Source organism: Oratosquilla oratoria, chromosome 6, assembly GCF_046742065.1.
Source record: "Oratosquilla oratoria isolate Oo_2021 chromosome 6, ASM4674206v1, whole genome shotgun sequence".
In the NCBI taxonomy this organism is placed as follows: Eukaryota; Metazoa; Arthropoda; class Malacostraca; order Stomatopoda; family Squillidae; genus Oratosquilla; species Oratosquilla oratoria.
In genome coordinates this window covers 38,747,998-38,772,589 of record NC_134782.1, presented here as the reverse complement: position 1 = coordinate 38,772,589, position 24,592 = coordinate 38,747,998, and the positions used below count along the sequence as shown (strand labels likewise).

General features: G+C 39.3%; 3 protein-coding genes across 3 annotated transcripts; all 3 read left to right on the top strand.

Moving 5' to 3' along the window:
• The first annotated feature begins 469 nt into the window (after nt 1–469).
• LOC143025998 (uncharacterized) lies at nt 470–1,310 on the top strand. The gene is made up of 2 exons (XM_076185983.1): nt 470–1,144; nt 1,257–1,310. The coding sequence occupies exons 1-2, from the start codon at nt 470–472 to the stop codon at nt 1,308–1,310; spliced, it is 729 nt and encodes a 242-aa protein (XP_076042098.1).
• Nucleotides 1,311–7,156: 5,846 nt separating this feature from the next.
• LOC143025997 (uncharacterized) lies at nt 7,157–10,636 on the top strand. Its single transcript, XM_076185982.1, has 3 exons — nt 7,157–7,245; nt 10,039–10,203; nt 10,364–10,636. The coding sequence occupies exons 1-3, from the start codon at nt 7,219–7,221 to the stop codon at nt 10,634–10,636; spliced, it is 465 nt and encodes a 154-aa protein (XP_076042097.1). The 5' UTR covers nt 7,157–7,218.
• Nucleotides 10,637–10,729: 93 nt separating this feature from the next.
• On the top strand, nt 10,730–14,784 carry LOC143026425 (UDP-glucosyltransferase 2-like). Its single transcript, XM_076186767.1, has 5 exons — nt 10,730–10,957; nt 13,086–13,250; nt 13,465–13,684; nt 13,940–14,159; nt 14,458–14,784. The coding sequence occupies exons 1-5, from the start codon at nt 10,748–10,750 to the stop codon at nt 14,723–14,725; spliced, it is 1,083 nt and encodes a 360-aa protein (XP_076042882.1). The 5' UTR covers nt 10,730–10,747; the 3' UTR covers nt 14,726–14,784.
• The last annotated feature ends 9,808 nt before the right edge of the window (nt 14,785–24,592 follow it).

The window sequence follows — 24,592 nt, the reverse complement described above, 5'->3', positions numbered from 1 at the left end:
GCTAATTGTAACATTATGGGTATTACATTTTCTTATCACGGATATTTGAAAATTTTGTATTATTCTAACGCATCTCTGAAAGGCCTTTTTGTCCAAATTACGAAAATTTCTTTATTTGATTCATAGGAGGAAGAAATATGAATATTGTGATATATACTTTATTTATATATATATATATATATATATATATATATATATATATATATATATTTATATATATATATATTATATATATATATATATATATATATATATATATATATATATATATATATATATATATATTTCAAGTCATTCCCAACCACCACCACGTAGGCAAGACCAAGATTATGAAGAAGATGTCCCGCTTGTACGGGGGTAGCCTACTCTGGCTCTCCCCGAAAGTTTCCCTAGTTTCATCAATCTATCGAGTGAAGCCCTCTCTGAGAACTAAGTCGGATTCCTAAACCTAGGCATCAATTGTCACATGATGCCTAAGTACAACCAAACCAACAAGAAGGTTGAACTAGCTTTACTTTACGAAGACCTCTGCAAATTAGAAAAGGAAGGTAAGATCCACATTAACCCTGACCTACAAGTGCAATTGCAGAGCGAAAGTTCCAAATCTCGCCACCACCGTAATTCCAGCCATCTGCTCCCCCCTCATCTCAGAGACGCGGCCAAGCAACTAAGAGAAAACGAAAACATCATTGTCCGCAAAGCAGATAAGTCCTCCTGCTTCGTAATCTTAGACAAAGACATCTATCTTCAAAAGTGTAGTGACCTTCTGAAAGGCCGCACTAAGTTTAAAAGAATTTCCCGTAACCTTGTTGATAACTTAAAGAAAAAGTTAAACAAGCTTATCTATGTAGTGAATGCGGAAACAGGACCCAAATTTGCTAAAGTAATCGGTGATTTTCAACCCGGTTACTTCTACGGTAACGTAGAAATTCACAAAGAGGGAAACCCACTTAGGCCAATCATTTCCCAAATTCCCACCCCTTCATACCATGTTGCCAAACGGCTTCATGATATCATCTCCCCTTACATCCCTAGAACTTACTCCCTCCGCTCTACTGAGGAATTTGTAGATATCCTACGGGTTAATAAAACTGATGGAATCCTGGCATCGTTAGATGCTCAAAATCTTTTCACTGAAATTCCTGTAATAAGAACCATCAATATAATTCTTGACTATGTTTATCACAATAATGACATCCCACCTCCCCATATCCCTGAGTCTACTTTAAAAGAATTACTTGTCACTTGCACCACAGAAGTTCCATTCAGGTGCCCAGAAGGAAACCTATACGTTCAGCAAGACGGCGTAGCGATGGGATCACCATTGGGTGTCCTCTTCGCTGAAGCCTTCATGTCTGCTGTAGAAAGATCAGTCTTCCAGGGCGGGGAGTTAAAACCATTTATCTACTGTAGATACGTAGATGACATCTTAGTCAACACCCCTTCTGCTGTTTTGTTAGAGAATATACGGATCCGCCTTCAGGAAATTTCAGGTCTAACTTTTACCACTGAAATGAATAATAATGGTCTACTCCCCTTCCTGGATGTGCTGGTCGATTCTACATCCGACAACTTTATTACTAGCGTATATCGAAACCACACCAATATAGATAAATGCATGAATGGCAAGAGCGAGTGCTCTGACAACTACAAGAAAGGTGTCATAAGAGCCTATGTAAAAAGAGCCATATCGGTGTGTTCCTCGTGGCAAGCATTACACAGTGAGCTTCAACACCTTAGACAAATGCTCACAAACAATGGGTACTCCAACACCGACTTTGATTCTATTACCAACAAGATGCTAGAATCATATCTCACAATCAAAACACCACAAAATCATAACTACATCAACATATATTACAGAAACACCTTGACTAATAATTACAAAAAAGATGAAAAAGTCATTAAAGATATCATCCATAGGAATTGCCTCCCTACAAGCGAGAACAACAAAATCAGAGTTCTCATTTACTACAAAAATCCCAGAACTTCCTCTCTGATCATGACGAACAACTCTTCTAGGCGATCAGACTTCACATCTAGAACCAATGTAGTCTACCAATATACTTGCTCTTCAGAGGATTGTAAGCCTATTAACCATACCTACATCGGTTTTACTAGATGCAAAGTCAGCCGTCGCCTATCATTACATCTACAGGAGGGAGCAATCAAAGAACATCATAAAAATTTCCACAACGATGTACTCAGAAGGGATGAGTTGATTAATTCCATCAAAATTATTGGAACATGTGATGACCCTAGGAGGCTACAATTACTCGAAGCCTTTCATATTAGAGACAAAGCTCCAGTCGTTAACATCCAGAGTAATTTGATCTCCACTATCCCATTGTATAGAAACAAAAATCACCCACTCCTCCCTCCACCCCCTCCCTTCCTCGTTTCCCCCTCCTCCCCTTCCACCTCCACCCCCTTCCTCCCCCCTTGTGACCACACCCGCCCAAACCCCCCACCCCTAACCCCCCTTACCCCGTGAACTCTGAGATACCATTGTCTGACCCCTGACCATAAGCTTATATATATCTATCATTCCCGACTTGTTACTTTTTTCCCCCACCCCTTTAAATGTAAGTCTTCTTGTATCATTGTCATCGTATCTATTTGCATTTATTATGTATTCCTCATATTTTACTAGTATTGTTCTTGCTACACAATTGTTCCAACATTATTGTATTAATGTAACTTTTGTAATTTTGTCACCCCATTACTGTTGTAATTATGTAATTTACTCTTGAAAAAATTATTCTTCATTAAGACGAAACGTTGGTTTGAGTTCCTGAATGATGGAAAGGAAATTGAAGAATACAGTTTGATTTATGTTACAATTCAACCCGGTTTAATGGCAAATCTCTAATCAGGAAAATCGAGATATGACGAGGAAAAAACTGAATAACTATAACAAGTGCTGTCGTTGTTAACTCCACGGGTATTACTGAGAACTTGCTCCCCTTTTAACAAATATTACATTATAATAGATATTTATATTATATAGTATATATATATATATATATATATATATATATATATATATATATAACTACAAAGTAGTGTGGTAACTCATTCGTAAATTTCAACAAGAAACCCCACTGTGTTGGATTAGAAGAAATGAAATAGATGATATCCATATATTTCGATCACGGAATGTGATCCTCTTCAGTGGAATTCGAAGAGGGGATCACAGGTCCGTGATCGACAATATAGGGGATATCACTCTATGTCATTTCTTCTTATCCAACACAGTGGGTTCTTTTTGTTGAAATTTATTTTTGTATATATATATATCTATATAGTATATATATATATATATATTATATATATATATATATTTTGTATATCAAGGACTACCATTACACAGGACGGGGCGCACATAGATCCCTGGGTCCGCTAGCGGAGGCCATTGCTTATTTGTAACCTAACATTTCTATATTGGACAAATATATCAAAACTAGAAACACTTACATTGTATATAGGACAAAGATATCAACTATTGACTTATTCAAGGCTGTATGAAGTTAATATAATCTTTTATAGTGAAATTAAGAAACTATTTTTACGGCACTGTTATGGCTTTGAAATGCCAATTTTAGCCGGTCTTGTATAGGGATTTTTGTTATGAGGTTAGTGTGACAACTAGGGTTGGCGATTTTGTTTTTTTTGTTTTTTTTTGTCATTTTATCTTTTTAAAAAATATAATTTTTGTTTTTTTATCTAAATCAGATTTAGTTGTTTTATATAGATTTTTTGTAATAATAGATTTTAAATATGGTGGGATTTGCTATCTGATATGCGATCTGAGGCTAAAGGACATGTTGAGCATATTAATATGAAGGAGCAGTGTTTTATATGACATGGCCTCTAAGTATACAAGGCTACGGTATAAGCCTACATGTAGGTATGATTATATGCCACGGTGCAGCCCACTACAAGTACGCTAAATACGTAGCCTGTTATTCACTCGGTATTCATTCATTTATTTATCATTTATAAATTATGCAATATGCTAACATTTTCTGTTTCCATTTCAGGATCTATATTAACAGCTTCAATCCCTTCATCATCGGGTCCACTTGAATTATCTGCAAACCTGACTCCACCATTAAAAAGGTTACTATCAGACTCCTCCACAGGCGCTTCTTCTGCTTAATAATTTTCATCTAAAAGAAAGTCATCAACATCTCTGGACAGATTTATCATAAAAACTTCATCCTCTCAAAAGGAAAATCTCGACAAAGAAGTTGCAATTATTGTATTTGCTACAAATTCACCATTGCGCATTGTTCAGAATCCTCAGTTTCTCAAGATGGTTCAGAACCTGAGGCCAGGTTATATTCCTCCACCCAGAAAAGATATTGCTGATAAGTACTTGGATCTTGTGTATGAAAAGGAATATAAAAAGTGTGCAGATGACCTGAATAATGAAACTGTATGTCTTTCAATTGATGGGTAGTCAAACATCCATAATGAGCCCATAATATGTCACTCTAACAACATCCACTGGTCAGATTTATTTAGTTGACACAATAGACACATCAAGGAAACCTCACACTGCCGAATATCTTCTACAACTTGTACAAAATTCGATCAAGAAGGTTGAACAAGATTTTGGTTGTCACATTGGAAGTGTTGTGACAGACAATGCAGCAAGTGTCACCAAGATGAGAAAACTCTTGGAGGAATCGAGTGAACCTGAGCATACTGTCCTCACATACGGCTTATACCGTTCCTTGTATACTTGTGGCAAGTCTATATAACACTGCTCCTTATATTGATATGCTAAAAATGTCCTTTAGCAATCAGATAGCAATCCCACAATATTTGAAATCTACATATATATATATATATATATATATATATATACATACATACATATATACATATATATTTTATACATATATATATATATATATATATATATATATATATATATATTGAAATCAATAAATCTGATCTAAATAAAAAAATAGATGTCTATAAAAAAAAAAAAAAAGTCGCCAACCCTGGTGTCCACTAACTCGTACAATAATACTTGTTAACTCCGGCTAAAATAGGCATTTAAAAGAATAACAGTGCCTTAAAAAAAATTATTTCACTAAAAAAGTTTATATTAACTTATACTGCATTGAATAAGTCAATAGTTGATATATTTGTCCTATATACAATGTTAGGTTTCTAGTTTTTTATATATTTGTCCAATACAAAATGTTAGGTTACAAAGAAAGCAATGGCTTCCGCTAGCGGACCCAGGGATATGAATGCGCACGTCCTGTGTAACAGTAGTCCTTGATATATATATATATATATATATATATATATATATATATAATATATATATATATATATATATATATACAATGAAGACCGGTGGCAGACAGAAAGGGTTTGGTATTTTCTGAAGAGAAAACATTCTCACACAAACTTTTATTGCCAAGTCTATGATGTGATTAACAAAAATAGAATCACCAGCTTAATGCGCATGTCATGGTTGAGCCGGGAATGGAAAGAGTAACCTGAGCTCTCCTGAGGCTGAGCAGAAGGAAATTAAGAACAACCAGAAAGCGACAAGGAAGATTCGGGAATACGCGGGTGCCACGGAAATGAATAAAATAGTCAAGGAGACCGGCGGGATAAGTAGAAAATTGTCACCCGGTGCTGAGGGGATTCAGTGAAGTAGTCTTTCTACCAGGAGCTCTCAATCTGCTGTGTCCCAGGCACCAGGTTCTTGTGCAGGGCCATTTCCCGTCCCTCTGGATACCACTTCATCACTGAACTCAATCGCGAAGAATCCACTAAACAACGCTAGTATTCGGTTAGTGGCTCCGGTCATGTAATTCTCTGACCTCTCCATAAAGTTCCTAGACCTGAGTTTGAGGCCAACCGAATTAAATCGTCTGGAGATAGACTGGATAAAGAGAAACGCGACGTTCGGTACGGAAAAGGTGATACTTTTTCTGTTGGACGAACTTGGTCCTTACCTAAAGCTGTGCGTTACAAAGGATTACAAAGGCGGAGCATACTGACAGGAGACCTTTTGGTCCATATCTAGGTCGGATGCGAAAAAATCATAATAATGATAAAATAATAAATAAAAATTATGATAATGTTAATAACAAATAAAATACATAAGTAAATGCATAGTTAAATAATAAACAAACAGGTAAATGATAAATAATAATAAATTGACATATAACTAATAATAAATGAGAATCAAACAGACAAATGATAACAAATCAAAAACCAAATAATATAAAATAAATGATAATCATTAGAGCATCTTGCTTAATTGTTTGTCTAAATTATTCTTAAAGCTTCGAGCTGAACTACATTGCACTGCCTCTGCAGGCAATTTGTTCCATTCATTAACTACACGGTTGGCGAAGTTGTTTCTACCCATTTCCAAATTGAACCTATTTCCGGACAGTTTGAGACCATTGTTTCTTGTCTGATTCTCATTTATTGTGAACATTTTGTCACTTTTGATGTTGTCAATTCCCTTTAGAATTTTCAAAGTTACCTCTGAGCCTACGCTTTTTTTAGGTCTTATCTATTGGGATATTTTGGTAAGATTTTATGTATTATCTAATCTTAAACTACGAAGACACGTGTGGTATAACGTTCCTACTGAATCTCAATAATACTCCACCAACTTTTAACTTTTTTTAACCTGCACCCCTGCATTGCTCACGCAAGTGTGATGCAATCACACTGCTACAGGGCAGGGAAGGAAGTGATATCCACGCAAGGCTTGCATTCAAGTTAGGATCGTAGTTTCCAAGAAGGATTATTCAATTTTACTCACACTCGCCTACCCAAAGCAGCAATGGTTTTTAAAGTCATATATTTGTATGAGAGGCCACACAAGGAAAGTCTTCAAAGTTATGGTTGAAGGTCTAACAAGTAATTATTTCGAGCCTTGGTGAAAGACGTCCTTAATAATCCTCAAGGTCAGTGATTCTGATAATCTTCGTGGACAGGGAGTGAGGAAGGTTCGTTTCCCAGCCGTGCAATAGACGGCACACAGACAGCACAAGTGCTGAACGTAACCGCTATTACTTAGTCAATATCAGTCGAAACCCTTTGTCACCTGAAGTGATCGAACATATTTTTTTCAGTTGAATAAATGTGAACGAACGACGGAAATATAGCCAAGTTCCACTAAGCCTAACCTTGACTTTAAGTGCTCAACGTCTAAGTAACTACGGTATGACGGTAGTTGACCAGACCAATACGGTAAGAATGTTTTCAACATTGGTGTGTGCATTACTTGCCTGCGTGTATGCTGATTCTGTGGTGGTATCCCTAGACACTGAAAAAGCATGGCCTGCAGAAATCGAGTGTAATTTCTTATTGGAATGGGTTATAGTTGCTATTAGACATACTTAAACTCTACCATAATTATGCACATTCGTTGTTAATTTTTAGTATTCATACGAGTTTTTGTTCCACGTAGCTACGTTGAAAAAAAGACTGTTTTTATACCTTCACAGAGAGTATAACCCACACAAATTAAATAATGGTGTCACCAATCCATAGTTTTGCCATTATAAGTGAACTCCAAACTGAAACCTGTGAAAAGTCTGGGGTAAACTTACTCACTACGGTAAATACAACAAAAGAAAAAATTAAAAGGTGTGTAGAGACACTCAAAGTTAATAAAACACCAGGGCCTGACGGTCGGCATCCAAGAATCTTAAAGGAAATGAAAAATGAGATTGTTGTTCCATTAGAAATTATTTTCAGGAAATCCATCATATCCGGAGATGTCTCAAGAGAATGGAAGCTGGCTAACGTTACTCCCATATTCAAATAAGGTGACAAGAAGAATCTAAATAACTACAGGCCTATAAGTTTGACTTCAATCGTAGAAAAAATGATGGAAACTATCATCAGAGATGCTATCAAACATCATTTAGAAAGTAACTGTTTGATAAATGATAACCAGCATGGTTTCAGACGGAAACGTTCTTGCGTAACTAACTTACTCGAATTCTACAACACAGTCATCTCGAGTTATGACAAAAGAAACAATGTAGATTTGATATATCTAGACTTTGCAAAAGCCTTTGATACCGTCTTCCACGAAAAACTACTTACTAAATTGGCTTCACGCGGAATAACTGGTAGCCTATTAAGTTGGACTAGTAATTGGTTAAATGATCGAAAACAGAGAGTTGTTTTAAATGGAAAAACTTCTAGATGGAAAAATGTTACGAGTTGAGTTCCTCAGGGTTCCATTCTTGGGCCACTTCTATTCATAGTATATGTAAATGATATAGACCATGGACTAAAATCTACTGTTTCCAAATTTGCTGATGATACAAAACTGTGCGGAAAGGCAAATGATCACTTAAACCAATTAGATATTCAAGAGGATTTAGATAAATTACAGCAGCGGTTTGAAAAGTGGCTAATGAAATTTAACACAAGTAGATGCAAGGTAATGCACATAGGTAAAAATAACAGTAAGTACGATTACAAGTTATTTGGAAATTCGTTAACAGAAGTGGATAGTGAAAAAGATCTCGGCGTAATTATCAGTAACGATCTGAAATCATACAAGCAGTGTATTTCAGCCTCTATGAAAGCAAATAATATTGTACGACTGATTGCGCGATCTTTTGACTTCAAAAGTCCATTACTCATTAACAAGCTATATAAATCATTAGTTCGTCCACATTTGGAATATATTGTTTCCAAATGGTCATCGAATCTCATTAAAGACATTGACAGATTGGAAAAAGTACAAAGGAGAGCCACAAAACTGATTCCAAACATAAAAAATTAATCATACGAAAATCGACTAAAACATGAATCTGGTTTCCTTTAAAAAGCGTAGACTCCGAGGTGACTTGATACAGGTCTTTAAGATTCTAAAGGGAATTGACAACATCAAAAGTGACAAAAAATTTCACACTGAATGAGAATCAAACAAGAAACAAAGATCTCAAACTGTCTGCAAATCGATTTGATTTGGAAGTGGGTAGAAACAACTTCGTCAACCGTGTAGTTAATGAATGGAATAAACTTCCTGCAGAGGCAGTGCAATGTAGTTCAGTCCGATGCTATATTAATCATTTAGATAAACACTTAAGCAAGATGCTGTAATTACTATAAATTATCTTATATTTGTTTATTTGTATTGTTATTATTTGTCAGTTTATTATTATTTGCTTGATTCTCATTTATTATTAGTTATATGTCAATTTATTATTACTTACTCTTTGCCTGTTTGTTTATTATTTAACTGTACCTATGCATTTATTTATTTGTTATTTACATTATTATAGTTTTTATTTATCAATCTATTTATTTACTTATCATTATTATGATTTTTTTCGCATCCGACCTAGATATGGACCAAAAGGTCTCCTGTCGGCATGCTCTGCCTATGTAATCCTTTATAACGAGATCAATTGTAGAATTCCTCCAACACACGTGCTTGGGGTGGAGATTGTACAATTGAGTGTTGCTGGAGTGTACATTATACAGCTGATTTCGGTTCGTGATACATAACCTAACCTGACCTAACCTAACATTCTACAGTTCGTGATAAATAAACTTATCTAATCTGACCTAACCTCACTAGACCTAACAAAGCCTATGTTAAGGTGGAGATTTTACACAGGGGTATGTATTCCACCACGCAAATAGCCTGTACACTAGCAGTATTCGGAAAGCACAGACTTCCGTCAAATCAGTTAACTTCCTTAAATACATACGCAGACACACACATATATATACTCGTACGTATATATATTTTTCAATGTTTTTTCTTTATATTTTGTTGTATAAATTTAAGATTCAGAATATGTGGCCTGAAATACAGGCGACTCAGTACAAAAGCTCAATGATCCACAGAGGTTTATCTATATAATTATTTTTAAGTTGATTTTACTGAGCTGCTTGGTAAGACAGCATACGGCACAGTATTTTATATTTCGATCTGCTTCTTACCCATTTACACACACACACGTGTATGCATGACATGCAGTATGTTTATAGAATATAAACGTAACTTTTCAGATGAGACTTGTTCTATTGGTGGCTCTCCTGTCGATCCTATCTTCGGCATCACTGCCTACTCCCGAAGGATCCTACAAGATCCTCTTCCTCCTTCCGTATACAACCAGGAGCCACAGGATTCTCCATATGACCTTAGCAACAAATCTTGCCGATCGTGGGCATCAGGTTAGTCTCTCTCTCCCTCTCTCTCTCTCTCTGCCTGTCTCTCTGTCTATGACTTTTTCTCTGTCCACATCTCTCTCGGTCTCTCTTTTCTCTTAATTCTTCAGTGTTGTTTGAGTAACTGTGCCGGATGATACTTGGTATTCATTTTACTTTTACACAGATCACAATGCTCACCAACCAGGCGCCATCTTCGAAACACCCAAACATATATGAATTCACGCACGGAATAAGAGAAACTGACTTTGACAGCTTAAATTATTTTGAATTTCAAGAGGAAAGTGAACAAATTTTAGTGCCACCTGCTTTCATCTTCGAAGTCCTTGCCAGGAAGCTCTACCATATCCAAGAAGTCAAGGACATATATAATAAAAGAAAGGAATTCGATCTCATTGTTATAGATAGTTACATAAACGACGTAAGTAGTCACATGTAAGTTTACGAACCTGGAACCATGCATTTGTTACAAATTGTATTAGTTCTTGTTTATTATTTCTTAGTCCTAAAGCGTCTTCCTTGCTAGGTTGTTTATCCTTTCGTGCATGAAATGCCTTTCATCGTGGTCTGTGGGGTAGGAATGGAGCAGATGCACAGTGCAGTCATGGGGAATGTCTTGAATCCAGCTTACACACCAAGCATGCAGTACCTATGGAACCATCCCATGAGCTTGGTTCAAAGAGCAGTCAATATCTACGGGAGCATCCACTTCGGGTTCGTCTATAAACACTGGGAAACTGTGCCGGTGGTTCAAAAAGAGGTTTGTATATTTTGCCGTTTACCTAAAGATGGTGGCACACTAAGCCAGCATGAGTAGAAACGACTCCGGTTAGATCATTCTATACTCCATTCCAATAATAACACTCGACTTCTGTTGTGCAGCTCGATACAGTTGGTACTCCTGCAGACTCACCCCCGCGATTGGCGCCAATTTCCATACCCTATACCAGCTGATATGTTATGATTACAACATATTATTGAAACACGGGGGGAGAGGATGATTGATGCCTTTATTGTGGATTATGAGTACATGGAGCGGTGTGTGCTCACAGTATGACAGATGGGTATGGATTGACGTGAAGGCAACCGTCTTTTGCCACGCAGAGCGAAGACGATGCCACGTCTAGTACACGTATGAATGAGACCTTGTCGGCTGTAACAAAGAGTCCTTGTACTGGAAACGTCACTGATGGTCGGGGCACGCCACAACACTACGGGGCCTTGCTGGTATCCTATGCTAGACCACTGTAATGCACTACCCCCCCGACACACAACCGTAGTTGCAGGACCATCACGAGAGATAAGCTTACTTGCGAGCCGAGGCGAGCGGCGGGTGAGATGGGGGGATCCGCGCACAAAGGAGAGGAGGGATGTTTGGATCCCTCGTGAACCCGTATGGGGGGGTTGCAGTCCCTGTCTCCGAGCGTCAGTGTAGGTCGGAAGCGTTCCGTTGCGGGAGGCATGTGAGATATATCGGCCACGTACGTCGACGCCAAGGGCGGTGGCTGTACTGGCTCTTGATATCTCCAACCTGCCTAGATGTCGAGTGCCTATCACCGTGATGTCGTCCGCATCCGTGTCAGGCAGCATACGGATGCGTATGCCGACAGGTGGCGAAGGGGCGATCAGGGCCGTCAGGCACCGGGGCGGCAGGTGCCAGCCTTCCCGGGAGAAGGTGCGGGGGCGGGGGGCGCTGAGGCGGGAGTGCATGCGTCTGGCGGGGAACCCTTCGGCATGCCGACACGGTGCATGCGTGCGGGTCCTACTTGACGTCCGAGACTGTCACCATCAATGTCTCGTGTGGGCGGCAGTTAGTTGCTACCTCCTGCAGTGACATAATTGCAGCGAGAGAGCAGAGGAGTTGTACCAGTTCCTAGGGTGGGTGGGCGTGGCCTGTGTGAGTTATCTGGGCTCCGTATGGGGTTGCGTTCGCGGTGGGAAGGGCGAAGCGGTGGGATGAAAGGCCCATTTGTTCGTACCACTACGTATCCACGAAGGCATGTCACACTATAGCACGGCATTCCACGGTCCAGCATGCACACTGTTACCGGCACTACACTCACGGTCTAGCATGTACACTGTTGCCTATTCGTCTAGTTCCATCAGTGTTTCGTTCACGTGCGCGCCGTTTATGTATGCGCAACCAATTTGCGTATCGTCACATGTTTCATTGTTATAAGTTGCAAACAATTGCATATAATCCTACTCACTGCGCCATGTTATGATTGCAATATGTTATTGAAACATCGGGAGGGGGGTACGACGGACACGCTTAATGTGGGTTATACGTACATGGAATGCTATGTGTTCACGGTATGACAGACGTGTATAGATTGGCGTGAGGGCAACCGTCTCCTGCTACGCAGAGCGAAGATGATGCCACGCCTAGTATACGTATGAACGAGGCCTTCTCGGCCGTAACAATGTCCTTGTACTGGAAGAGTCACTAATGGTCAGGACACGCCACAATACTACGGGGCTCTGCTAGTATTATATGCTAGACCACTTTAAACCACAACATAACAATATTTCATTACTTTACTGTGATTTAATAAGCTCACTAACCTTCACTCGGTTTTTAGCTTTCATATGGTGACAGAGGCCAATGATAAATGGTTTAATAGATATTCGAGTTATTTTTCCTTAAGCCGTATTAGACCGTGGAGTTGTTAATGCCTATTCGAAATATTGTTATTTTTACTAATATTATTACTTTAGAAAGCCCCTTTTGCTTAGGGTTACCCTGGGTACAAGTACTGAACCCTGGAGCACACCACTGGTATAATTTCTTACCAGTATTATTTGAGAGATAGGTGGCACGTATTGGTGCTTATTACCCAGGTCGTCTTCCTCCCTCGCACCATTAACCCATGCCTGTCCTTGTGCAGATCAACAAGCATTTCCCCGATCTTCCACCAATATTGGAGCTAGAGAAGAACGTGAGTTTATCCTTCATCAACAGCCACTACAGTCTGGATATGACTCAACCGTTCCTCCCGTCCCAGATCGAAGTAGGAGCCATGCACTGTCGCCCAGGGAAACCTCTTCCCAAGGTAGGTCTTCCAAAGGCTCCTGGAGTTATATTACTCTATCTATATACCAAGAGTCTCTTTCCCCCTTATAAAGGAGGTAGCCAGCTAAGGCATGTACCCACTCCCACCCATTTCATTCCCATCCACCACCCACTATTTTCATATCATCTTAGCACCTCCTTATTACTCTTGTTTTAAAACGGATTGTATCGCAAACAAAAATGTATTGTTTCAGGACGTCGCTCAATGGATAGAAGAAGCTGAGCATGGTGTGATCTACTTTAGTTTAGGGTCTGTGAATAGAGGTGAGTTTCTGCCAGCGAATTACCGGAACATCATGATAGAAGCTTTCACCCAAATGAAACAGAGAGTCATCTGGAAATTTGAGAAAGAACTAGAGGGTCTTCCTGACAACGTTCTCATCCGCAAATGGCTTCCGCAACAGGATATTTTAGGTTTGTTTACTTCAAAGTTTCACACGACTCGCATATTTTCTCTCTAATACTGTGACCTCCACGAAACTCAAATTCTCTGTCTAAACAGCTCAATAATGAAACGATTCATATTTGTTTTTCTTAATGACTGACTCCCATCTCTCAGACATCCAATTTGTTAGTCTAAACAGCTTGATATTGAAAGTATTTACATTTGTTTTCTCGCTAAGACTGTAACTATTACCTCCGATAGATTAACTTTGTCTATCTAAACAGCTCACCCTAAAGTCAAGGTCTTCATCACTCATGGAGGACTGCTGAGCTCACAAGAAACTATATACCACAGCAAACCAGTTCTTGCAATCCCGATCTTCTTCGACCAGCCCAAAGTCGCGGCCAAACTCCAGAGAGCTGGGTTTGGCATCGCCATCAAGCTGAAGGAACTGACGGTGCCTCTTGTTGTTGACTCGCTGAACGAAATCATCAATATCCCCAAGTGAGGAACCTGAGTTATGAAAAACGTTACGTTTCAAAGTGAGAAACTTAGATCATATAGAACGTCAGAGTTCTAATTAAGGGAAAGAGGAGAATGCCAGATTTCTAAGGAAAACACCTAGATTGCAAAGAACGTTAGATTTCTAGTTAAAGGAGAGGGGAGGTCAAAATTCTAGTTTATATACCTAGATAATATAAAATGTCACAACTTTGATTATAATGGAAGAGAATGTAAATTTTATAATTACCTGTTGATCCCTTAGTACCTGTAGCATGTCTTTGGTTGTCTTCCCTTGCAGGTACGCGAAAGCTGTTGGGCAGGCATCTCTCAGTCTTCGTGATCAGAAGGAGACGCCGATCGACCGCGCCGTCTGGTGGACAGAGTACGTGATTCGACACCGTGGGGCACCAGCCCTCCGGTCTCCGGGGGCAGACCTCTCCTGGATCGAGTATCTGTGTCTGGACGTCCTGGTTGTGGTCCACGTGGGAATCTTCACTCTATTTTGGGTCTCGAAAAAGCTGCTGGCTCTGGCCTGCAGGGTCAACAAGAAAAAGAAAACGGAGTAACGGAGGTGCAGAGAAAATGGAGCAACGGAGGTAAAAAAAAAAAAAAAAAAAAAAAAAAAAAAAAAGTAACGGAGGTGAAAAGAAAACGTATTGACAGTGAAAAGAAAACGGAACAACGGAGACAGATACAAAATAAATTAACCGAGGTGAAAAGAAATCGTAACAAAGGAAGTAAAAAAGAAAACGGAGGTGAAGAGAGATGACTGCCGTTATTATTGTAATACCTACATGCTTTGATACTTTTGCCCTATAGATATACTTCGATGTCGCTGTAATCTCACAGGAGTAAGCTGCCGGTTAGGATGGCACTAGTTCTCTATGAACTTTCTTTAGAACAGTTGCAGTTTCTTTTATATTTGGGACACACCAAGCACCACAAAACTAGCAGTGAAAGGATTAAAAAAAAAAGGGGGTGGGGTTCTTGGGCTTATCAACGAATTCTGAGTAACTGGTGGCCTCACTGAAAATATCCGACTGAAGGATACCTCCGGCGTTTGTGTCACTGAGGTCCACACGTGATTTTAAAATCTCTATTTTCTGAGAGCCGTCTGCGGCATTCCTCTTTGTAATTTCTGCCTCAATTTCCGCAAGAAAATTGCGCACAGGTATGTTACTCCCGGTGAACTTCGGCAAAGAGCATTCATCTTTGACGAAGGTGACTGTAGTATTCATATTGGGAGGAGAGGAAGAAGAGGGAGTAACGGGTGATTGGACTTGGGGAGGGGAGGAGTGTCGCGTGAGAATTAGGAGAAGGCGAATATTTGGAATGTTTGGACTTTCTCCCCATGAAATGACAGTAACGGAATGTATTGCACAGGTAGGTGTAAAAAATATTACCTACTTACCTTACACAAGGAGAGATGAATGGTGATGAGTGTATATCAGGACGGTAGATATGAAGATGGGGTTTTGGCTCACCGCAGATGGATAATGGAAGCAAAATAGTACAAATATAATTAGTAACGAAGGGAAGTAACATCACTTACGACTACGTACATATATGTCTATACAATGAATATTGTAATGTAAACATAAAAAAGACAAACGGAATCAACTCAGTAAGCTAAATCTGTATATGAATATATATCAATTATAAGCACGTGAAAGAAGAGATGAAAAAATACAAGTTTGTACGAGGAAGCACGTATAGACAGTCATGTCTAAACCAAGATCTAAATATAAAGGTCAGACCGTTAGAATTCTTCTGCGCAGCTTCTGACGTCATTTGGCTGAGTCCATTTTCTCTTTGTGATACACTGAAGAAAACTGTGAAACGCCAAGGAAGACAGGAACTATAATATTTTATATATTATATTATATATCATATATATTATATATTCATATATATAGACAGGAACTATAATATTTTATATATATTTATATATATATTTTATATAATATTTGTCAGAATATAACTAATAACGTGGAGCGGTGCGAGCGAAGGCAACGTCATTTTCCAACGACGGACCAGCTTCAACTGACAGCTATAGGACCCGCTAACCCCACTTTGAACAGCCAGGTGACGTTCACGGGCCCGCTGCGCCAACTCCCTCGAAATTCGGTCGGAAGTGGTTAGACCTTATATTCTTAGATCTTGGTCTAAACAAGTTGGTGAGCACAAGTAGAACATAATAACAAGTTACAATACGTAAACGAGTAAATATAAAAGAATGTCACTGATACCTAGAGAATAATATCGTACAAGTATGAGATTGAGAAAAAGAAAGTCCAGTAGCATGGGCAAATATTTGTCATGACGTAGCAGGTAGGGCACTGTCGTGGTGGGGGCGAAGCTCTCGACGAAGGTAATAAACTGGGAATTCTATTAATCAGCTTCGTTCAAACTTGTAGGAGTAGAGGTTGGAAATGAAGGGAAGTTCGCCAAGGGGACGAGAGTGAAGGTGGAAAGTCTCGGCGAGCAGCGAAGTGATGGGTACGTCACACGGAAAACGACACGGCAGCGACGTATGGCCAATTGCGTCGTATGTGACGCTCGACGCAGTCACGGGGAAGATATTTATGCAGGTCGTAGACGATGGACGAAAATGCTGGAAGATGATGTGCAGGATCTCGGAGATAATATAGAGACGGTAGGGAGTGTAACAGGTGGCCAAGACCAAGGTCCATATTACCTCATATGGATTCCCTGACCAGGCAAACAAAAGTTTCGTATAAAAATGTCGTATTGTAATTCATCAGAAAGGAGTTACTGTTGATGTCTAATTTTGAATGTGAATACTGGCGAGCGAGTTTCTAAATAAATATGAATTTCTTTGTGAATTTCTTTGTTCACTAAGTCTCCACAACCCTATCAACTTATCTCTAATATCATGACTTGACCAATCCGTCTGTGCTTTGTAGCTGTCACCCATTGTCCACCTTTTCTTTGACTAATTATATGTATTATTTAACGTGCCTTTCTTGCTCTGAAATTTTATTCACCTGTGAGTTATCTTACAAATGTATATATATATATATATATATATATATATATATATATATATATATATATATATATATATATATATATATTGTGAATAAATTGTAAGGACAGAAACTAAGAATAATTTGTCTGGATTCTTCTTATTTGTTTATTTATTTATTATCTACAATCGATAACGGGTCAGTAATTGTGATAATGGTTCTTCAGCCAACTATTATAATGGTAGCCCTGGACTGGCCCTTCTCGCCACTATACGCCGTACCGCCAACCGCAGCCCCTAACCCGGACTACTTGCCGAGCCGCATCCTGCCCCGGACTGCCTGCCGAACCGGTGTTGCCTGTTGACACGCCGCCGCCTAAGGACAACTGACTGCTGGACCGCCTACCCGTTCACGAACCATTGCCTGCTAGTTTGCCCACGGATCGCCGTAAAGAACTTTTTACAAAGGATTACAAAGGCGGAGCATGCCGACAGGAGACCTTTTGATCCATATCTAGGTCGGATACGGAAAAAAATCAGAATAATAATAAAACAATAAAAAATATATAATAATGTAAATAACAAATAAAAATACATAAATAAATGCATAGGTATAGTTAAATAATAAACAAACAGGTAAATAGTAAATAATGATAAATTGACATATAACTAATAATAAATGAAAATCAGACAGACAAATGATAACAAAACAAAAGCAAATAGTATAAGATAAATTATAATCATTACAGCATCTTACTTCGGTATTTATCTAACTGATTCTTTAAGCTTCGAACTGAACTACATTGCACTACCTGTGCAGGAAGTTTATTCCATTCATTTACTACACGGTTGGCAAAGTTGTTTCTACCCACTTTCCAAAATTGAATCTATTTCCGGGATAGTTTGAGACCATTGTTTCTTGTCTGATTCTCATTCAATGTGAAAATTTTGGTCCACTTTTGATGATGTCAATTCCCTTTAAAATCTTAAAGACCTGTATCAAGTCACCTCTGAGTCTACGCTTTTTTAGGGAAAACAGATTCATGTGTTTTAGTCGATTTTCGTATGATTTATTTTTGATATTTGGAATCAGTTTTGTGGCTCGCCGTTGTACTTTTTCCAGTCTGTCAATGTCTTTAATGAGATTCGGTGACCATACGGAAACAGCATATTCCAAATGTGGACGAACTAACGATTTATATAGCTTGTTAATGAGTGATGGACTTTCGAAATCAAAAGATCGCACAATCAGTCCCAGAATCTTATTTGCTTTCTCAGAGGCTGAAATACACTGCTTGGATGATTTGAGGTCGTTACTGATAATTACGCCGAGATCTTTTTCACTATCCACTTTTGTTAACGAATTTCCAAATAACTTGTAATCGTACTTACTGTTATTTTTACCTATGTGCATTACCTTGCATTTACTTGTGTTAAATTTCATTAGCCACTTTTCAGACCATTGCTGTAATTTATCTAAATCTACTTGAATATCTAATTGGTTTGAGTGATCATTTGCCACTCCGCACAGTTTTGTATCATCAGCAAATTTGGAAACAGTAGATTTTAGTCCATGGTCTATATCATTTATATATACTATGAATAGAAGTGGCCCAAGAACGGAACCCTGAGGAACTCCACTTGCAACACTTTTCCATCCAGAAGTTTTTCCATTTAAAACAACTCTCTGTTTTCGATCATTCAGCCAATTACTAGTCCAACCTAATAGGCTACCACTTATTCCATGCAAAGCTAATTTAGTAAGTAGTCTTTCGTGTGGGACGGTATCAAAAGCTTTTGCAAAGTCTAGATATATTAAATCTATATTGTTTCTTTTGTCATAATTCGAGATAACTGTGTTGTAGAATTCGAGTAAGTTAGTCACGCAAGAACGTTTCCGTCTGAAACCATGCTGGCTATCATTTATCAAACGGTTACTTTCTAAATGATGTTCCATAGCATCTCTGATGATAGTTTCCATTATTTGTCCTACGATTGAAGTCAAACTTATAGGCCTATAGTTATTTGGTTTCTTTTTGTCACCTTTTTTGAATATGGGAGTAACGTTAGCTAGCTTCCATTCTCTTGGGACATCTCCGGATATGATGGATTTCTTGAAAATAATTTCTAATGGAACAACAATCTCATTTTTCATTTCCTTTAAGATTCTTGGATGCCAACCGTCAGGCCCTGGTGTTTTATTAACTTTGAGTTTGTCTATACAACTTTTAATTTTTTCTTTTGTTATATTTACCGTAGTGAGTAAGTTTACCCCAGACTTTTCACAGATTTCAGTTTGGAATTCACTTTGAGGTGTTTCGTTTACGAATACCGAGCTAAAATAATTGTTTAAGATATTACACATTCCTTCATTTGAATATTCAAGTTGACCATCAGCAGATAATAGTGGACCAATGTGATTCCTAACAACCTTTTTATCTCTAATGTAACTATAGAATTCTTTGGGATTCTCTTTGGATTTCTCAGCGATGTTCATTTCGTATTGTCGTTTTCTTTTCCTTATTGTCTTTTTTAAATCTCTCTGTATTGATACATAATTTTAATAGTCATTAGATGCACCCGAGCACTTATATTTCTTATAAGCCTGTCTCTTTTTACCAATACTTTTTTCAGTTTCTTTGTCGAGCCACTTTGGGCGAGCCTGATTTGGGGGACGTCTGTCCTTAAAAGGAATGTAAGTTTGAATCATCTTAGTGAGCGTATTTTGAAATATTTCCCACATCTGATCTACAGGTCTTTCGTTTAATTTTGCCTCCCAATCTGTAAGCTGAAGCTCCTGACGTAGTCCTATGAACTGAGCTTTACTGAAATCGGGTATTTTAGAAACACAAGTATCTATTCTAAAATTGTTTAGGAGTTTGAATCTAACTAAGTTGTGATCGCTATTTGCAACAGATTCACCGACTACTTCCTATTTTTCTACGCTGTTCCACGAATATTTCGCGACCGTTACCACCGCGTAACAGTACCCACGGTATGTGTTTTAGTGTCCACGATATTTATGCATTTTAGTGCCAGGATATTTGTGTTCTTGTGTACAGGATATTTGTGTATTCTAGTGTCCAGGATATATGTGTTCTCAGACATTTCCGCTACGGCCCTCAGATATCCTGCTACATGTAGTACCATACACTCACCAGCCACGTTGGAAAGTACAACCACAACGATACCAGACGAGATGACAGCTTCAGTCGCCTTTCGAGCGCCTACATTTTGCAGTCAGGACCCATTCAGAGATGCTATCGAACATCATTTAGAAAGTAACCGTTTGATAAATGATAGCCAGCATGGTTTCAGACGGAAACGTTCTTGCGTGACTAACTTACTCGAATTGTACAATACAGTTATCTCGAGTTATGACAAAAGAAACAATATCGATTGAATATATCTAGACTTTGCAAACGCTTTTGATACCGTCCCACACGAAAGACTACTTACTAAATTAGCTTCACACGGAATAAGTGGTAGCCTATTAAGTTGGACTAGTAATTGGTTAAATGATCGAAAACAGAGAGTTGTTTTAAATGGAAAAACTTCTAGATGGAAAAGTGTTACAAGTGGAGTTCCTCAGGGTTCCGTTCTTGGGCCACTTCTATTCATAGTATATAAAAATGATATAGACCATGGACTAAAATCTACTGTTTCCAAATTTGCTGATGATACAAAACTGTGCGGAATGGCAAATGATCACTTAAACCAATTAGATATTCAAGAAGATTTAGATAAATTACAGCAATGGTCTGAAAAGTGGCTAATGAAATTTAACACAAGTAAATGCAAGGTAATACACATAGGTAAAAATAACAGTAAGCACGATTACAAGTTATTTGGAAATTCGTTAACAAAAGTGAATAGTGAAAAAGATCTCGGCTTAATTATCAGTAACGATTTCAAATCATCCAAGCAGTGTATTTCAGCCTCTGAGAAAGCAAATAAGATTCTGGGACTGATTGCGCGATCTTTTGACTTCAAAAGTCCATCACTCATTAACAAGCTATATAAATCGTTAGTTCGTCCACATTTGGAATATGCTGTTTCCGTATGGTCACCGAATCTCATTAAAGACATTGACAAACTGGAGAGTACAACGGCGAGCCACAAAACTGATTCCAAATATCAAAAATAAATCATACGACAATCGACTAAAACATATGAATCTGTTTTCCCTAAAAAAGCGTAGACTCAGAGGTGACTTGATACAGGTCTTTAAGATTCTAAAGGGAATTGACAACATCAAAAGTGACCAAATTTTCACACTGAATGAGAATCAGACAAGAAACAATGGTCTCAAACTGTCCGGAAATAGATTCAATTTGGAAGTGGGTAGAAACAACTTCGTCAACCGTGTAGTTAATGAATGGAATAAACTTCCTGCAGAGGCAGTGCAATGTAGTTCAGTTCGAAGCTTTAAAAATCATTTAGATAAACACCTAAGCAAGATGCTGTAATGATTATAATTTATTTTATATTATTTGTTTTTGTTTTGTTATCATTTGTCTATTTGATTCTCATTTATTATTAGTTATATGTCAATTTATTATTATTTACTATTTACGTTTGATACTTGACTGTACCTATGCGTTTATGTATTTTATTTGATACTTACATTATTATAGTTTTTATTTATTCATTTATTGTTATTATTATGATTTTTTTCGCATCCGACCTAGATATGGACCAAAAGGTCTCCTGTCGGCATGCTCCGTCTTTGTAATCCTTTGTAATGTAATTTTCCATTTTACAACGCGACTCCAAGCCCTCTACGATAACTGTCAGTCTCACCAAGTTCTCCCATACAGCGTCAGTTCTGCCGCCTGACATCCTCTCGCAAGTTACTGGTGCCATCAGTATTTCTGCCACTCCTTATGAAGACCTCAAGGTCCGCCTGCAGTCTACTAAGGCTAATTGTCTTCAAGAGCTCCAGTCAAAGGAAGAGCTCAGGAATGAGAGACCCTCCGACCTCCTTCGTCACATGAAGATACTACTGGCAGACAAATTCGATTCCTTCGACAAGGACCTGTTTAAGCAGCTGTTCTAACAACGACTGCCTCCAACAATTCAAAACATCCTTTTCACTCTCAAGAACAAACTCTCAACAGACGAGGATACCACACTTGCTAACGAGTTCCAAGCATCACTCTTTAATATGACACCAAGCAGCTAGCTGAGCTTGTCTCTCAGCTCTCTCTGCAAGTCAAAGACATCCAGAAACAGCTCAACGAATATTCACGTTCCCGCTCACCCTCCCATTGCTTCCGGCGACGTCCATGTTCTAGGAGTAACTTTAAGTACCCTTCTGCAATATGCTTCTACCACCGCACGTTTAGGAAAAGACGCTATCAAGTGTAATGCACCATGTACCTACCCTAAGACTTTAAACGCCAACAGCGAGTATTGGCGGTGCATGTTCGTAACTCCTCGTCAGCACTGCTCCATCTGACTCTCTTTCCAAGACGAAGTTTCTGATCGACTCTGGTTCAGACGTCAATGTCCTGCCTCCCCCAAAAACATCAACCGGTATTGCCTCCGATTTTCGGGGTTGTGTAGCCCTACGTTTAAAACGCTACACCAGAGACCCTGTCGCACATCACATCGAAACCACCGGACCACCAACTCACGCCAAGGCTCGCCGCTTGACTCCTGGGCGTCTAAAACGAGCCAAGGCAGAGTTCCAGTCCCTCATGGGACAAGGCATCATACGGCCCATTTCCAGCAACTGGTCTTCTGCACTCCACATAGTGCATAAGAAGAATGGCGACATACGAGTATGGTGAGATTACCGTGTCCTCAACTCTCGCACTGTCGAAGACAGATATCCAGTTCCAAACATTCAGGAGTTCTCCTCTCAACTCTCTGGCTGCAGCAATTTCTCCAGGATTGATCTAGCCAGTTCAGACCCAGAGACACACTACCAGCAAGTCTTAACCCGTCTGCAAAACTACGGGGTGCAAGACAACTTCGACGGATCCGTGGTGTTTTCTAATTCACCTTCCTTGGCCAGACTGCCAATTCCGACAGCACCGATCCATTGCAAGATAAGTGCTAACCCATCCAGCGATTCCCCAAGCCTAGCACGCAGCGCCAGCTCAAGGAGTTCCTCGGGATGGCGAATTTTTACAATCACTTCATCCCTAATTGTTCACTAGTATTTCATCCTCTTTTCGCAATGATCAATCCATGCAAAAGAGGTCAATATGTCACCTTCGCCTGGACTCCAGAAATTGATGAAGCCTTTAACACAGCTAAACACGCTCTCAGAGACGCCTCTCCGCTCTGCTTCCCCAACCTAGATGCCTACATCTCAATCGCTACAGACGCTCCTGGCATTAGTATTGGGGCAGTCCTGCAGTAGCATGTCGACGGAGGTTGGAAACCGCTTGCATTCTTCATTAAAAAGTTCATCAACGCGGAATCTATATGCAGCACTCACGGCAGAGAACTACTTTTCATCTACAAGGCGATCAAGCACTTTCGCTATTTCGTGGAAGGTCGGATATTTCATATTTACACCGACCACGGGCCTCTCACTACCTCGTTTCTCAATAACAAGACCTCCTGCTCACCACGACAGCTATGGCATACCCATTTCATTTCTCAGTTCACCACAGTCTTGCGGTACATGAAATGTGCCGACAGCACTTCAGTTGATGCCCTCTCCCGCAACATCTCTGCTGACACATCCTCTTTTTCATGGAATTTGCTGCCATTGCTACCGACCAGACTGACGATGCTGAGCTGCATTAACTACTGGGCAACGCTGCATTGCAAGTGAAGAAGATCCAACTTCCAGGTACTCAAGTACACATTTACGCTGACGTTTCCACTGATACTTAGCGGCCTTTCCTGCCGAAGACTCAGCGTTATCAAAATTTTCGTCAGCTGCACGATCTCTCCCACCCTGGCATCCGAGCAACCCAGCAGATGATAACACCACGTTTCATATGGTCTGACATCAACAAGGACGTCAAATACTGGACACACACATGCGTCAAATGTCAAAATTCCAAGGTATCGTGTCACACATGTTCTCCTGCAGCCACTTTCACTCCAGTTTCTACAAGTTTCGAACACGTTCATGTAGATCTTGTCGGTCCACTGCCCTTCTCTGACAATCACTGGTACATCTTTAACTGCGTCGACCGTTACCCACGGTGGCCTGAGATTTCTACGGACTCCGTTGCCCGCGCCTTCACCAACACGTGGATCTCCACATTCGGTGTCCCTCTCAACTTAATTTCCGACCGTGGCAGCCAGTTTAAATCAATCGTATGGACCAAGGTGATGACGCTTTTTGGCATCCAATGCTTTATAACTGCTAGATATAATCCGCAAGCAAATGGTACCGTTTAACCATTTCACCGTCAACTCAAGTCTTCCCTAGCAGCCTCAGCTCAACGTGATGATTGGTCACAAGTACTTCTTC